Source organism: Mus caroli, chromosome 7 (assembly GCF_900094665.2).
Source record: "Mus caroli chromosome 7, CAROLI_EIJ_v1.1, whole genome shotgun sequence".
NCBI lineage: Eukaryota > Metazoa > Chordata > Mammalia > Rodentia > Muridae > Mus > Mus caroli.
Window position 1 is genome coordinate 141,615,412 of NC_034576.1, and position 16,695 is coordinate 141,632,106.

The following is a 16,695-nucleotide window of genomic DNA, read 5'->3' on the forward strand; positions in this document are numbered from 1 at the left end:
TTTCTCTCTCCCCAACCAGAGCAGTCTCAGGTCCCGCGTGATTGGACTGGAGCAGAAGCTGTGTTCCACTCACCAGCAGTTCCAAAATCCTGCGGCGGGGGTCGTGGGTAGCTGGCGGGTGTGGGTGTCAGGCAACCCTGCGCTCCAGCTACCCCGGCGCTGATCCGGCCGGAAGTCGATCGTAGTTTTTTTGCGGCAGGAAGTACTTTCAGACCCAGTTGGGCCGGTCGGCATGCAGCACCAGTGACCGCTGTCTCCATTTCTCCTCCCAGAATCATCGACCAGCGATTTGAGAAAGTTTCCTACTTTGTCTTCGGTGATTTCAACTTCCGCCTGGATTCCAAGTCTGTCGTAGAGGTAAGCATGTGTTTCCTCCTCAGCTCGGGCGTTGAGTTTCCTTGAGGCAGAGCAAATTGGGGCAGAGAGATGTGATCTGTTTAGGCCACTTCCATGTCTCCGTTCTCACAGATGCTGATGTTTTAGGTAAAACGTCTTCATGGAGAAGCATTTGTGCTGTGGTGGGGGTGGTGTAGTGTGGTGGTGACTGTTCAGCCAGTCAGCCATTACTAGCCTTAAGAACAGGCATCTCTGTATGCTGCAGGCTCAGTGTCCCTCACAGAAAATAGCCTGGGGAAAACCACTGTGTCCTGCCACTCTGACACCTGCAGAGTTGGGGAGTGTTTGGGTTCTGGGCTGGGTTCCACCGGGATTTCCACTGCTGAGTCCTCATCAAACGCTAGGAAACTGGTTGTTCTACTTCATGGAATTAATTGAGGCTCTCTTAGTTTGGGGAACTCCAAAGCTATTGACTACTGTGAGAGGAGCTCCAGGCTGGGTGCCAGGGTCCTGGAGTCCCTAGAGTGACTGCAGCTGGCAGACTTTGGCCTCAAGACAAGTGATGCAGCCTGAGGTTGGAAGAAACCCATGCAGCTAGGGTATCCTGCCAAGGGAAGCAAGTCTTATGGTGTTAGTTTAAGGACCAGATTTCTCTGTATGAGGTCCATGACTGTCACCAGATGAGTGCTGGCATCCGGAGCTCTAAGATAGGTAACTGGGTGCCTGGTTTCTTAAACTATAACCCACCTTTTAACTTTCATGTCGTCTCTGCCCAGGATCTTTATTGCATGTGGCAACACTAGGCAATCCATGGATAGGGGCCACATTAAGAACAGCATGAAATCATGCAGTGCCTCACATTACTGTCTTCTCATTAGTAGTCTCCGTTCCAAACATTATCACACATTAATCTTCCATACTCAGTAGAAAATTATTTTTTAAAGACAGAGCTGAACAGATGTCTCCCTTTGGTTGATAGAAATGAGTGATGTGCCATTAAAATCCTTCTGTGTTTAATTAAGCTGAGGATACCTCATCAGGGCAGGCCCATGGGGTACATTTTGAACTTTGTAGTGCAAGAGGTCTGTTAGATGACCAGTGGGTTCAGGGGGCTTCGCTGAATATTCAATGGGTTCAATTCTTATTGAACCTGGATGCTCAGCGGGTAGTAATAAGGAGAGACCCTGGGTGGTGAGTGGGTAGTGGGAAGAGGGGATCCTGGGTGTTCAGTAGCTCCTGGTAGCAGGACATTTTTAAAAACAATATTATTTATTTTTGTTTATACGAATACAATGTAGATGTCTTCAGACAAACACCAGAAGAGTGCATCAGATACAATTACAGATGGCTGTGAGCCACCATGTGGTTGCTGGGATTTGAACTCAGGACCTCCGGAGGAGCAGTTAGTGCTCTTAACTGCTGAGCCATCTCCCCAGCCCAGGACATTTTTTTTTTTAACTCCTTGCTCATACTTTACATTCTGATCACAATTTCCCTTCCCACCCACCCCACGTCTCCTCTCCACCAAATCCACTCCTCCTCTGTTCCCTACCCCCTCAAAAAAAAAAAAAAAAAAAAAAAAAGCAAGTCTCCCAGGGATGTCAATCAAACATGGCATAACAATAAGACAAGGCACAAATGCTTATATCAAGGCTGGACAAGGCAACCCAGTAGGAGGAAAAGGGTCGCAAGGGCAGGCAAAAGAGTGAGAGATAAACTGTGCTGCCATTCTTAGGATTCTCACAAGAACACCAAGCTATCCAGCCATAACGTATCTGCAGAGGGCCTAGTTCAGACCCACACAGGCTCAGAGATGACGACCACTTCAGTCTCTTCAAAATAGCAGTGCATCTTACTTAACCCAGCCATGGAGGAGGAAGGAACAGCTCCTCCTATGGCCTAGGCAGTTGCACCCTTCTGCTGGCTTGTAGCGCCCATTCTCATTCTGATGCCAGAGCCTGCAAAGAGTCCAAGTAAGACCTGCCTGTGGGCAGATACCTCTCTCACTGTGTTCAAAGCTGTTGAGAGTATACCAGGAGGCAGGTCTTCACTGAAGCTCCCCATTCCATCCAGGTAGCAACCAGAGGCTAGGAGACTCCTTTCCCAGACCCCCACTCTCTTGTTCCCGAGTTCTGAGCTGAGTTGCCAGCCTGCTGCTGGAGGCCAGCAGTTCTGTTGCACACAGTGGTTTCCTACCTCTCCAGGAGCTCTCCTTAGGTAGAGAGGCTCGTATGGAATAAATGACTCGTAGAAGACCAACACCAGGAGACCCAGAGCTGCTTGTGAATGGGAAAAGTTCAGAGAAACTTCTTCACAGTAGACTTTTCCTTCAGGGTGGAACACAGAGAGAAAGCCAGTATGGACAGACTCAGAATAGCTAATGGGCACCTTCCAAATCTGTCCTCCAGGGTGTGTTTCTGTGGGAGGCTGTCTGGGTAAGTGGACATGGGGATATTCCATCCAGTAGGCCTGTGTGTAAACCCAGGAAGGAACTCACCAGAGCCATTAGCTTCTCTGTCAGCCCTATGTCTCCTTGTGGTGCCTGGGCAGAGTTGCACAGCTTTGGTTATCATCAAAATGAAGCTAGTAAGTGCCCAGGAAGTCATCAGCCTGCCCTGTACCACATAGCTTTCTATTAGTGTCTAGCCAGAGCTGTGTTTGCTACTTTGGTGAGCTGGAGGCAGGAAGACTGGGAAGCCAAGTGATAATGGGGCTGCAACAGGCACCCCTGCGCACTCCAGCGTGGTGTGTGGGAGACAACCTGTCTTCCAGCTGCCTCTCCTTTGCTATGGTTAGAGCATGATGGAGACTAGAGAATGATCTGTGAGGAGTTAAAGAAAGCACCAGGAAATCTCACCTTGCTGCACAGGCCGGGGGGCCTTTTCTCAAGATATGGATGGATGGTTACCTTTGTGACCAGCCAGAGTTCTCAGAACCCATCACTCAGCATTGCCTTCTGGTCTGTCAGAGGACTGTTGGCCTGTATGGAGAGCTGCTGGGTGTTAGATATGTCTGAAGCTCTGACTGAGCTGCACTGGCCTCATGGAGGGTGAGTTTATGTCACCTGCTGGCAGATTGATGCATCTGCAATGCCACCCAAGTCACCTGCAGTCTTCTGATTCTAAAGAAGCACCGTTCAGAGAAAAGTCTCCAAGGGGAGGCTGGCTTCTGAGAGCGGGCTCTGTCTAAGTTTCCTGCGTGAGGCTTTGACTGCACTGGCAGTTGCACTGAACAGGCTGCTGGCCCCTTTCCTGGACATTGTCCCTACTCATGCCGAGCTGTCAGGTGGCGTTAACTACTGCAGTGACATTGCTGTGCCATCCCTTCTAGGAAGCATGACCCTGAGCATCCAGGCAGCTAAGGAGCCAGATTTCTAGTTTCATTTTTCCCAAGCTTTACAGAGCCAAGTGTCTGGGCTAGCCTGTGGAAGGCCTGTGTGAAGTTTTAGCACAGATGCAAGGACCTTTGTATTTGAGGAAATGTCCCCATTGCTATCATGTTGCACTTGGATTAGGCTTCTTCACCCATGAAGAAAATGTCTTTATTCATTGTGGAAACCCAGTTCTGGGGGGTCCACAGTGCAAGGTCTCCAGCCAGAGACCCAACTGGTCTTTGCAGCACTCCACCTGTGGTACTGTCCCACTCTGGACAGGGGGCAGCACTGATCTATTGTGCAGATTCCCACAGAAGGAGCAGGCAGTGTCTCCAGCAATGGGGAAAGGACCCAACAGTGTGGAGGAGTCTCTCCAGCCACAAGCAAGGTGCCCACAGTGTCCGGTCTCTTTGAAGCACCTGCTGTCTTTGTGCCAGTCACCTCCAGGTGTTAGATGACACATAGAACAGGAATATGTGCTATGCTCACTATTGGCTCTGGGCCTTGCCTAAGGAGGGCCTGTTTTGGCCATGTGTCTGTTGTGGGGTGTTTTCCTTACGCTCACCCTTGGCCTGTGTTTCCCCACAAGGGCGACTGGCATTGGTGTGAGTGATCATTATCAGGTTTGCTGGACTTTTGTGAACAGCACCCTTTCCAGTTTCCTTCTCAAAGCCACTGAGACGGGACAGGATAGCCTTGGTGTCTGTAACACCCCCAAGGAAGCCTCCTCCTCAGGGAGGTACCCAGCACGGGGCATTGAGGTCATTGGCACTGGGCACTCACGGTCCTGGTACACCACCTGATGACTGGCTCTTCCCTCACTCACTGACCTTGGTGGACATCTCTTCCCACTTTAGAAGCCTGGAGGTCCTTCTCCCTACTGTTAGTCTGACACTTACAAAGGGGTGGGAGGAGAACCAGGAGTTCTTACACAGATTATTTGCTCAATAAATACATGAATATATTTTAAATCTGTATAATAATTCTTGGAGGGGTTTTGAAGCTCTGTAAAACTTATGGATAACTGCTTTTCCATCCAGCCAATAAAGCATATTTATCACCTTTTGAATATACTTTTTTATGTAAGTAAGCAAACTGTAAGAAATGTGGAAAACAACTTTTTAGTGTAGGTTGTTAAACTTATTTAGTGAAACAAAGCCCATTCAGCTCGGGGACTAAAGACCGCGTAGCCTTGTTACAGCCCAGTATGAAACTGCCGTGCCATGTGCTCCCACTGCCCGCCTCAAGAGGCCTGTCTCGCCACACTCGCCGGGCTCGCTGTTCTGTCTCCTGTCTCGCTCTACTACATAGACTCTTCTGCCTCCACCCCACCTAGGACCTCCTGAGGACCACAGAGATTGTGTAGCCAAACCAGGCTTGCTGGAGCTTTTTAAAAAAAACAAACAACAAAAAACTGGGGAAAATGTCTATCTCATGCCCCTTAGGGCAGCCAACAGTCACTCATGTAGGCCTTCAAGTTTCATCCACAGGAAACGGGAGTGTGGGGACCCCGACCCGTGAGCGTGGCCTCTCTGTGGGTTTGGAAGGACAACTTCCTGGGGACCCTCCCACCCCCGCCGCCCCGTAGGTTGAGGCTGGCTTCTGAGGTGCTCCAGAAAAGCAGGTCACAACACTGAGCGTCCACCCTCCGGCAGCTTGAGGCACAGCAGTCAGATGTGGCTCTGCCCTTCCCTCTGGAGAGTGGGTTTCAGTTTATGGACTGGTACTCAGAATACCGCTTGTGGCACAGCAGCAGAAATACCACACACACACACGCACACGCACACGCGCGCACACCAGGAACATGAGTCCTGGAGCTCCCAGGGCCACCGCCATGATTCCGAGGACTAGTGGAGAGAAGATTTCCACTGGAGGGAAGCTCACGCCCAGAAGCATTGGCCAACAAAGGTAGTATTGGTTCCAGTAGCCAGGGCCCGTGGGAGCCCCAAAGGTTAGATTGAAGGCACAGAGTTGTTCTGGTTCCCAAAGAAGGCTTGGACAATTGGTGGATGAGGAAGAGAAGGTGCCAAGGTGGAGCAAAGAGTAGAAGCCTGGCAGCGGAGGGCTGATTCTCGGGCCCGCTCCTCCTCAGAGAAAGCCACTGGTTGCCATTGCATGAAGCCAGATGGAGAAGAGCCCCACAACAGCTGGCTCAGCTGCAAGATGGCAGGTGCATACTCATCATCGATGGAGTTCTGTTCATTCAGTCAGGGCCCTGTCCCAAGGTGGCTACCTCTAGACCAAACAGGGAATGGTTTCCACGAGGAGAAGCTCCAACCAGGGCCACTTCTAACTGGCAGACATCTGCTGTGTGCAGGAGGAGAGGGAGCTAGATCAGGTTGACCAGATCTAGAAAAGGCTTGGACCTTGAAGGTCAGGCTGCCATTGGCGAATGCTCCAGTAGGATCATCTACAGGGCGGCCTTGAAAATGGTGCTCAGGGTAGCAAGATCCCATGAGTTGGTAATATTGTTCCAGGAGAACTTGGCCAAGGAGTACAGAGGGTATGGCTTTCCTGGAGGCTGTGCCCCCTCAGACATGTTGGTGCTGTCAAACTCAGGCAGCCTGGTGAAGACGAGAGCGGAAGAAAACTGGATGCTGCTCTTGGGGAGCACCAGCAGGGTCCCAGCTGGATCAGGAGATAGCAGGAGACTCCAGTTGACACTCAGGACACTGAGTGGTGTTGGTGGCCACCAGGACCACAGCTGTAGGCCCCAGGCTGCTCCACACATAGTGCAGGGTGGAGTTGCTGCCCATTGCCTGGATATGAAGCAGGTTCTGTAGATTTGGCCAGCCGGAAATAACCTCCATAGATACCTACCTGGCGAGTCTCTTCTCCCAGCAGGCCAAATCCTCTTAAGAATTTCTGTACCCTTGTTTCTGCCAGGTCACCTCCAGGTGACTTTCATATTTCTGAAGACAGAGTAAGATGGGAAGAGTAAGAAATCAGAACAGTCACAGACAGACTCAGTCACAGGAGAAAGGTGTGCTGCTCAGAACACAGGATGCCCTGTAGAAAGGTGTCCTCTGGGAAAGCTGTCCCAGGCCTGTGGCTAGCTGGTGCCTGAGATACCTAACACACTGCTATGTCATCCATTGGTGGCTTCCCTCCTAAAGTGAAAGTGGAAGTTGATTTTCAGTGTCTGACAAAGACTAGACTCTTTGCTTTATTTTCTTAGGACACTGGGTTCTCACCCAGAACAGAGCCCCCTCAGTACTCCTGTCATCCTGAACAGGCAAGGAGATCCCAGTGTTTCAGGGAATATGGCCCATTTGATAGCCCTGCCTCTTGGGGTCTCACGCCATCACACTGGCTGGCTAGATTCATCAGAGGTTAATTAAATCCATCTCCAAAACAATGAAAGGCCAATGAGCTAAGCCCAATCTCAGTAAATTAAACACATTAAATGCAGCCATTGTTCATCCTGCAGGGAGAGCAGACTCAGGCTCTAGGGTGCCTCCGGCAAGAGACCAGCCTCTAGGCTCTGGAAGCTCTTGGAGCACAGTAGAGACCTGCTTGTCACTTGCAGTGAGGGAGGAGTGTGGGGATGGGATGGGAGGGAGGCCTGTGAAAGGGGCTCTGTGTGCAGGCACTGCCCAGGAAGAGCAGCTCCTTATGCTTCAAATGCAAATGAATGCAAACATGCTTGCAGAGCAGAACTGAAAAGATGATACTGTGATCAAATTTGGCACCGCTTAAGCCATAATTAAAACATACACAAATTAAACACGATTATCCTGCCGTGTAACAGGACCACGCGCCATTACTCTAATTAATAATGCAGCCTCCAGCACGGTCCTGCTGCTGGGATTGCTTGGAGGGTATGTTTTATGCCTTGCACAGTGGCAACTGGCAGCTGGGTTGTTCAGCTGGCCATGGTGACGCAAAGTGACAGCGGTGCCAGCCGCGCCTGTCTCTGCATGGTCTGGGCTCACCACACCTGCTGTCCATCACCTCCCCATCAGTGGTGGTGATAGATGCATTTTTGGAAGCTCGTCGTCTTTTTCAAAATCCTGTTGCCAGTTGTTGACAGCTACATGCTTAGGTGGCAGCCGTGCCTGTTTTCGAGCAGGGTCCAATGAAGGCACCACTGTCTTCAGCAGATGTCTTCCAGAAGGACTCCTGGGACACAGGGCAGGGTAGCACTGAGGTGGCTGCAGTGTTTGCTGTGCCAGATATGAAGAACACTTCAAAGGTTCCCCAGTGTGACGAAGACCACTGCAACAGCAAGCTAACTCAGCTTGCTGATACCCAGGCACTGCTGGTATCCAGGAGCTCCTGTATGTTATAATGTGAGCCAGGGAGGTAGTGCGGCACCAGATGACTACTTTGGATGACTCTACAGGGCCCATCTGAGAGCTCCAGATGCTCTCTTGTCCTCGCCAGTGGGCTGTTTGTGTGTGGGGTCCAGATGAAGTGTCCTTGTTAGAACACTCTGTGTGCCCTCGTGTGCACAGCCCACAAGTTCTGTGGGCACGTTCTAGACCATACAAAAGGGAAGGGGCTTGGGCCCGAGTGTCCACCGGCATATCCTCAGGGTCTCAGTGAATAGCAGTGGCTGTGGCAACCATGTCCACCCTGCTGCGTGTGTAGCTAGGTAAACTGGCCAAAATTAAGTCCTGCTCCTCAGCAGTTCCAGTGGTTAGCCTTGCTCTCACCCTTGCAAACCTTGGCAGCACTTTGTGATATGGGGCTTTGCCTGTATTATAGAGAGTGATCCATGGTCATTTAAAGCTTGGGCTTCGTGTGAAGTGGGCACTGCTGTGTTAGAGCCCCGTATAGTCTCCACAGGCTCTTCAGGACCTACTTTACCTGGTCAGCAGCCCTTAGAATTCTATCCTAAGTCAGAGGACAGGCAAATCTGCACCATGGCCCTCACCAGATCCTGCAATACTCGGTACACTCAAGTTAGTCCCCTGCAGTGAGTCATAGTGGCAGTCCTTCTTCCTCTCCAGCCCAAGTGGGCATTTTGTTCTTCCTTTGCGGGCAGTGGACTGAGCACTCAAGTGACAGAAAGCCTGGGCCTCAAAGAGGGTGCACACAAAGGACCACCCAACTTGAGGGCTTTGAAAAATAATGGCGGCAACAGAACTCCTAATTAACATCTTTAGATGTTTAATGACTTCAGATGGAGACCTCAGGTCGGACCATTCCTGAATAAGGTTGACAACATCAGCTGTACTGCAGCAAATCATAACAAGAATTTAGATTTCATAGTCAGAGTGTTTACTTCTACAAAGGTCAATTTGAATTCTTTAATTAGCCAGTGATTCTACTGTTTCACTATCTCAAGATTCTATTAGAGTAGCTAGATCTTTGGACTCACTGATCAAGAAACTGTTTGGCTGCATACTCATGACCTGCTGCAGCTCCGAAGGCCTGGGGGAACTCTGTGCTCTGCTTTCTCTAGCCTTTCCAGCTGTGTGAGCTTGGGGCATCTGGAAGGAGTCCTGCTGCAGGTCTAGCCCCAGCCAAGACAGATTGTAAGCCACAGGGGCAATGTGAGATACTTCTGGGCTGTGGGTGCTCACAACAAATTGTGTGAGTCTCAGCTTGTGCCTATACTCTTATAAAAGTAGGTCCTGTCCTACCTAGGTGGGATGAACAAGTCACTCAGGCTTATTAGTGCCACTAATAACCTAGACACAAGCACCAGCTGCTGCAAGGCAAGCCGTTTGGGGAGAAGAGATGACAGGCTGTTTGTGATGCTCTGTTTTAGATGAGTAGCTGCCATTGTCCAGCAAGGAGAAGGAGACTGGACAGGCCTCTGTGGGTACTGATAGACAGCGCCCCAAACAGCATCCTTGCTGATGCACTTCTGTAAGGTGAACTTTGCACAGGGGGCCTTTTGCCCAGCCCTGTGACCTACAGTAGGCCTCCTGTGTCAGGTAGAACCCACTCTAAAAAGCTTAGGCAATCTTATAAAATCCTGTCCCGGGTTTTGCTGAGTCAGTCTGAACTGCTGGCCTCACTGAGGGTGGACTGAGCAGCTGCCCACAGTCCTATAGCCACCAGTCCACTCCCTGTGCTAAGGGAGGCTGTCTACTGCTTTGCCTCCCCACTCAGTGAAGCACACTTGGGCTATTGAGAGCTATGGGACACTCAGGTGTGGGTCGGTGAAGGTGCTTTATGTGCTGTGCTTCCCTAGGCACCTGAGAGGCTATAGATGTGGCCTTGGGAGCCTGAGCTGCCACAACTACAGCAGTGACTGCAGTGCTGGTTGCAGATCTGGCCACAGAACAGCTTCCCTATGGGACAAGACACCCACTGACTCCTACCTCGACTTCAAGGGAGATGGGGATGTAGCAGGGCTAACATCGAGAAGGGGTGCGTGTATGTGTGTGTGTGTGGTGTGTGTGTGTGTGTCCAAGATAAGAAGGGTTGGCAGGGTGAATTCAGTACTGACTATATGTGCCATTTAGTCACAAGTATTTGTCAGACACAAATCGACCTGGTGCAGATTTATTCTTAACAGCTCTGTGGTGGCTTTTACATCTATAAGGATGGCAGTGCCTTCTCTATGTGGTGTCCTATGGATTTAGGACCCTGTTCTCTGCCACAGAGGGCATAGAGCAGCAGTCAAGATGAGCATCTCTTATATGTGTGCTGACTCCAATTGGGGTGCAGTTCATGTCAGAGATTTGTCAGGATATTATCTTCATGTGATAAATGCAAGTTTTAAAATCACCTGTTTCCATCTTGGAGCTATCAGTTGAGTGACCTGCCAATAACCCTTATTTCCTTCTCCATGATAAGATTTGAAACAGTGCCCATAGACACTAGCTGTCAAGGAATGGTTAGACAATGCTTGTTTGTGCTTTTAAATTCAGGTGGCAGACTATGAGGTCTATGACAAGTTAACATTTAAATCCCTGGTGACTGTTTCACAGTGGCCTGCATCTAAACCTAGAGCTTCATCCACTGTGTTTTTGGTGAGACAAGGGCGTTCTGGATCTGAAATGCTCGACTCACAGGCTCACAGTGTCTAAGCAGCCTGCATCGGCAGCAGCCTGAAATGCTCGGCTCACAGGCTTACAGTGTCTAAGCAGCCTGCATCGGCAGCAGCCTGAAATGCTTGGCTCACAGGCTTACAGTGTCTAAGCAGCCTGCATCGGCAGCAGCAGTGGGGGACCTTTTTGGTTAATATTGCCAAGGAAATACTCCAAGGAAAACTGTTCTATTAATTTAAGAGCATATTATGTAATAGAATCTGAATTTATATTAATATTCAGTATTCTAAGAGAACTATCTTTAACCTACATGACGGTTATTCTCTGGGTCAGTTCTGCATTTCAGAAACATCATAATGTGAGCTTAGTGGTAACGACTGACCTTTGATATGTTTCAAGGGACATCTGCATAGAACTGTCAGGATGTCTCGGAACACTTGGTAGGAGTCCTTCCCTCAGTCTGGCTAGAAGCTGGCCCATACTCTGTCTATTTTCCTGACTGAAATTGAACTGAAAGCCTGAGATGGAAAGAAGATTGAACCAGGATGGGTATCTTCTGCACTGTGTGTGACTACCATTCCTGTGAGGAGTGTGTGTGTCATAGGCTCACATGCTCTTGTCCAGGTCCTGGCTACACCTATATACAAGGTGCTTCTTGCCTCGCATCAGCTACTCTCTGGCTGGCTGCCTAGAGTGGTCCAGGCTCATCATATGGGCTTTAGTTGTTTAAAGCAGAAAGAAGTTGTCTTGTTCAGGGTTCTTCCAAACCCTTCACACCTACAAGTCACCCGCAGTGAAAGCAGAGCCTTCATTGTTCGTGACCTGTGCCCTGCTGGCTGTGCCTTCTGACCCTGTGGGCCCCCTGTGCAGAAGCTGTGTGGTCAGAGAGATTGACAGTCACCTGCAGAGCAGGCAGAGGCTAGGAAGGCAAGTGATCAGCACAGCTCAGGTTTCATGAGGAAGCTTGTTCCCAGGTCAGCTGCACTGAGCACCTGCAGGTGCCCACCTGTCCGTGTCCCCCAGCCAACAGTGGCACTGACAGATTAGCGTTCTGATGAGATGGGATATAGGCACCATATTTGTAACTGAATCTGGATACTGAAGGGAGTCTCGTGAGTGACAGCATGTGTGGGCAGAGTTAGGGGAGCCTCACTCGACACAAGCAGTTCTGTGTCCCTGTGTCTTCTATGCCAGCACCATGGGGCTCGATCACTTTGCCCAGGAGTTCAAGCTTTTCTCAGAGTTGCTGCCCCAGTCATAGCACAGTGGGAGTCAGCTGGCGTAGCTTCACTCCCTGCCCCGCCCCACTTGATCTGAAATGCTGCCCCTCGGTAGCTAAATGTGATTTAATTGTTGCCTGAATCCAGAGTTTCTACATGGTTTCCATGCCGTTAGTCACCACTGTTGTTGGAGGTCTTGGAGATTGTGGCTCAAATGTCAGTAAACTGTAGTACTGTGAAGCAAAATTCATCTAGGACATAGAGAACAGACGGGTGTGAGGCACACAGTTCACATGGATGTGAGGGCCCAGTACAGCTCATCACTAAAATTTGTAATGTTGCTCTGGTCCTGACAGGATCCTGTAGCATGCTGCTGGGACTGGCCTTCCTCCTCACTGCTGAAGGCACTCTTTTAAGGCTCATTTCTTTTTAAAGCATTGGCTTTCAGACATTCCTAGGAACATCTGTGTGTGGCTGAAATTTGGCCAGCCACAGCCACAACCACCCCTCACCCCTTTGTCCCCAGGCCTTTGTCCCTGATTTCACGCTATCAGAGGGTCTGCATGTTTTCTTGCATGAAGTTGTCAGAGGAATAAAGGCTCAGGAACAGGGTCATGTTAGAGGATGGGCATGAAAAATTGGTAAGATGTATCTCTAAGCCCACCCAGCAGCTGTCGCCTGCAGTAAGCAAAGGCAGGCCCATGTGAGGGGCAAGCACCCACACTCTACCTGAGTTGGTCCAGCCTGAGCTCCATGCCTTCCTCCCAGCAACCCCACTTTCCTTCTTTCCCTCCTCATTCATAGGCACATGCAAAGCCCCTAGTGCCAGGCAGCCCATGTGCCTGTGAGTCAGGCACCATTTCCAAGAGCAGGAGGCCACTAGCTACTTGTTGTGTCAGACAGACTTTTAGTTACAACACAGAACCAGTCATCCTACTGTCTGACACCATCCATGGAGAAGCCTCTGGAATTTGGTATGACCATGCCAGAGTACCTCGAATGAGGATGGCAGGAAGCTAGCCTGAGGCTGCCAACAGATGGTTGTCCCGGCACGGTGAGAGCCAGAGCTGCCTGGTTTTTAGTGGCATAGACTGCGCCATAGGAGATAAAGCAGAAGAGCCGAGCAAGGCTCACCCAGGGGAATCTGTAGGTCTTGGTCACCCACGTGGCTAGATGGGTTCCACAGAGGTGGAGTTGCAGCTGCCCTGGCTGTGCTGCTCCATCCAAGCCATCTTGGGCAGGCTGGGGATGCTGCCTTAGGAGCGCCGTGCCCACAGGGTCCTGTGAGGTAAAAGATCGGGGCATGTCACAGCTTCCAGGAGTAAGCTTACTTTGACATTTCAGTTTTCAGTTGTTTTTACTTCTGTTTGTTCCCTGTGTGGCCCTCAAATCTAAGAAGCAGTGTGGTCGGGTCTGAGTGGTGTCTTTCCTCCCTTGGCTTGACAGCTTTGCTGGTTTGGCAGAGCAGCCAATATCTGCATCAAGGAAGCCTGGAAACTGGTTCTGCTTGCTCATGAAGTATGCATTGAAGCCCCTGGTCTCCTGGGTCCTGCAAGTGGAGTTGCAGGCATGATTCTCTTCAGGTTCTACTTGGGGTGAGAGGGGTGCCTAGTCCTCTCTGGGTGATTTAACTCCAATTCTGCCCTAGAATGGCTCTCTTGCTGCCCATGATGTTTGGGGGTGGGGGCACTGCATTGTGATTAACTCTTGACCCCCTACCCCACAAGCTCCCTTGAAGGAAAGCAAAGCAAAGCAAAGCAAAGCAAAGCAAAGCAAAGCAAAGCAAAGCAAAGCAAAGCAAAGCAAAGCAAAAGCAAAAAAAAAAAAGCAAGGCCAGGAGGCTTTGAGTTTTTAAGCAGCCAAAGGACATCTGGCCTCTGGTTTTCATCTGCTGACTAAAGTCAGGATTAAACCTTGCCCCCATAGCTTTGTGCAGCTACTGGTGAGTGACAGGCTACCTTAGACAATGGAGGCGTCAACCCCTCCCAGAACACAGTCCTGGACTGGACAATGGAGTGCCTGGTGGTTTTGCAAGGTCCAGAGCTGTCCACCAATCTGTCCTTGTCTCCCGTGGGACAAATTCTGAGAGATGTTGTGCCCTGGCAAGCAAGCCCAGTGACAAGCTCACGCTGGCTGTGCTCCCCCTCCAACATCTTCTGGGGGCTGCAGGTATCGATGCCGACCAGCCTGTAGTTGGTTGGCTTAAGCCCTGGCTGAGGACTAGGATCTCTATCCCCTCAAAGAGTTCCTTCCCTGCTGGGATGTCTCATCCCTCTGCAGAGATGCCAGGGAACCCTGGATGCCACCAAGGGATAGGCACCCATCCTGAGAAGTTTTTGCATCTTGCCATCAGCAGATATCCTGGTCTCAGTAATAAACAAACATACAGCCACAGTGGGCTGTGATGGCACACACCTTAAATCTTACCACTCCAGAGGCAGAGGCAGAGGCAGGTGGGTCTCTGAGTTTGAGGCCAGCCTGGTCTACAGGGTGAGTTCTAGGATAGTCAGGGCTATGTAGAGAGACTCTGTCTCCAAATAAACACCTTTACTGGTTAGTATGCACTTTCAAGCCTGACAGGGTCCCAGCACTGAGATGGGGACATGGACACGAGCTCCTTTCTTAACCAAGAAGCTCTCTCCAGTTGGCATACTGGGGGAAATTAGTTCTCTCGATGGCATCTCACCGAGTGTACAAACCACACTTCAAGGTAGGCCTCATGCCCAGCAGTAGATGGCCAACACAAAATAAACTCAGCAGCGTTTTCGTAGACTTTTTTTGTCTCATATAGCTTTGTTTGATTATTTATCTTATTGATCTTTTGTTTGTATATTATAGTTTCTAATTTTGTCTTTTTATGGGTTTTGTTTTTGTGGGTGTGTTTGTGTTTCTTATCCTTTTTCATTTCTTATTCTGATTTGTTTGCTCTTTAACTTTTCCTGTTTGTTTTCTAAAGAGAGAGAGAAAAAGAAGGTGTAGAATCGGGTGGGAGGCAGAGAGTATCCGAGAGGGTATGGGGGAGGAAAACCATGGTCAGAATGTACCATTATGTCATTATGTGAATTTTCAATAAAAACAGAATAAAGCTATCACCAGTTAAGAATCTGGGGTCAGAGCACATCACCATATAGAAATTGGTATTCCTGGGCCTGCTGACTCTGGAAGTCTTTTTAACCGGGACACCAAATCCTGCTTTGCCACTCTTGTCTGGATGCTTCCTCCACATTAGTTAGGGCTCCCAGAGCATGGGGAGACCTTCATCAGGATCTAACACAATGTGATGTTAACTACTCCTGCCTTGGAGGTGCCCTCAGGCCAGAAACCCAAGTTATCCCTGGAGCTATACATCTTGCAATCCAAGCTGGGCACCCACAGAGTGGAGCTTGGTCCCAACTGCAGATGGAGGTTGAAGTTAAGTGTCTCAGGCCTTAGGGACAGGGCAGTGGCAAAAGGCATGCTGCCCATGCGCCATGAGGAGTGGCTTTAACATAAATGCACTCACTGTGTACCTCCTTGGTGAACGAAAGAGGCAAGTTGGCGACACCTTTGCATTTTCTCTGCCTCTGAGGAGTGAGAAGGCCCCTGGGTCCCAGCCGTTGTGTATACCCCTGTTTCTATTCTGGCCTCTCATGAGCAGTGGAGGATACACCCCACATCCGTGCTCCATCCCATGATTGTCCCCATCACCTCTCAGTTCAGTCCTGGTGCAGCTGCTTTCCATGGTAGCTCTCTGCTTCACCCTTCCCTTATCACCCTTCACCCTTCCCATATCAGTGTTCCCTTACCTCAGTCCCATTGTCTCAGTCTACAGACAGGGCTCCCTTGGGACTCTCCCTGATTCCCAAAGGCTCCTGAAGCTCTGTCTTTGCACTCAAACTTCTGCAGAATGCCGGCCTACCTTGTTCAGGCTGGGGTCCTCCCCCAACCCCTATCTGCTTTTCTCTAACAATCTCTTAATTCTCCAAGAAGCTCATTAGCTACCTGCCTGATACCCTGTCACTTTTAAAGTGGTGGGACCACCTGGCTTTTTGAAAAACCCACAGTGTGGCAAGGAGGCTTATGCCACACGTCCAGGTGAATGATGGACACAGAGCCCATCTCCAGCCCTAGCACCAGAGACCAATAGAGAGTGGTGCTGAAACTTGACCCAGGAGTCTCTGCCTAGCTCAGGGCTGGTGAAACCCAGCCTGGGGAGCTCACCATTTGTCACGGCAAGACACAGAGAGGAACCTGCCTGGTGAAGGCAGTTCCAGATGGAGGCTGGACTCTTAGCTGCTGCCAGCATGCGCTAATATGCTTTTGAAAGAGCTCTGTTGGTTTTGGAAGCAGGTGTGTTAGATACTGCAGAGAAGCTGCAATGGGGTTTGATTTGAGTTCTGCAGCTTAGTAGCTAGGGAAGGGCTAGCGGGTAGCCCGGTGGGATGCACTCACACTGAGCTTAGAGCTGCCTTATTTAGATTCCATTGCTGATAGAAAGTTTTAAAAATCTCTTTATGTGTTTTCACAATGTCCCTGGAGCACCATTATCCAAATTATCTGGCATATGCAATAGTGTCTGCGTTTGGTGGCTGATTATGGGATGGATCCCTGGGTGGGGCCAAACACAGACACTAATGCATATGCCAGCAAGATTTTGCTGAAAAGACCCTGTTATAGCTGCCTCTTATGAGGCTATGCCAGTGCCTGGCAAATACAGAAGTGGATGCTCACAGTCATCTATTAGGTGGAATTCAGGGCCCCCAATAGAGGAGCTAGAGAAAGTACCCAAGGAGATGAAGGGGTCTGCAACCCTATAGGTGGAACAACAATATGAACT

General features: G+C 50.0%; 1 protein-coding gene across 3 annotated transcripts in view; it reads left to right on the plus strand.

Moving 5' to 3' along the window:
• Positions 1–16,695, plus strand: part of Inpp5a (inositol polyphosphate-5-phosphatase A) — a 186,765-nt gene that overhangs the window by 145,349 nt on the left and 24,721 nt on the right. For all 3 annotated transcript variants that reach the window (XM_021167526.2, XM_021167525.2, XM_029479152.1), the window contains one exon: positions 273–357. In XM_021167526.2, coding sequence (XP_021023185.1) covers positions 273–357 — 85 coding nt within the window. The remainder of the gene's footprint in view (positions 1–272; positions 358–16,695) is intronic.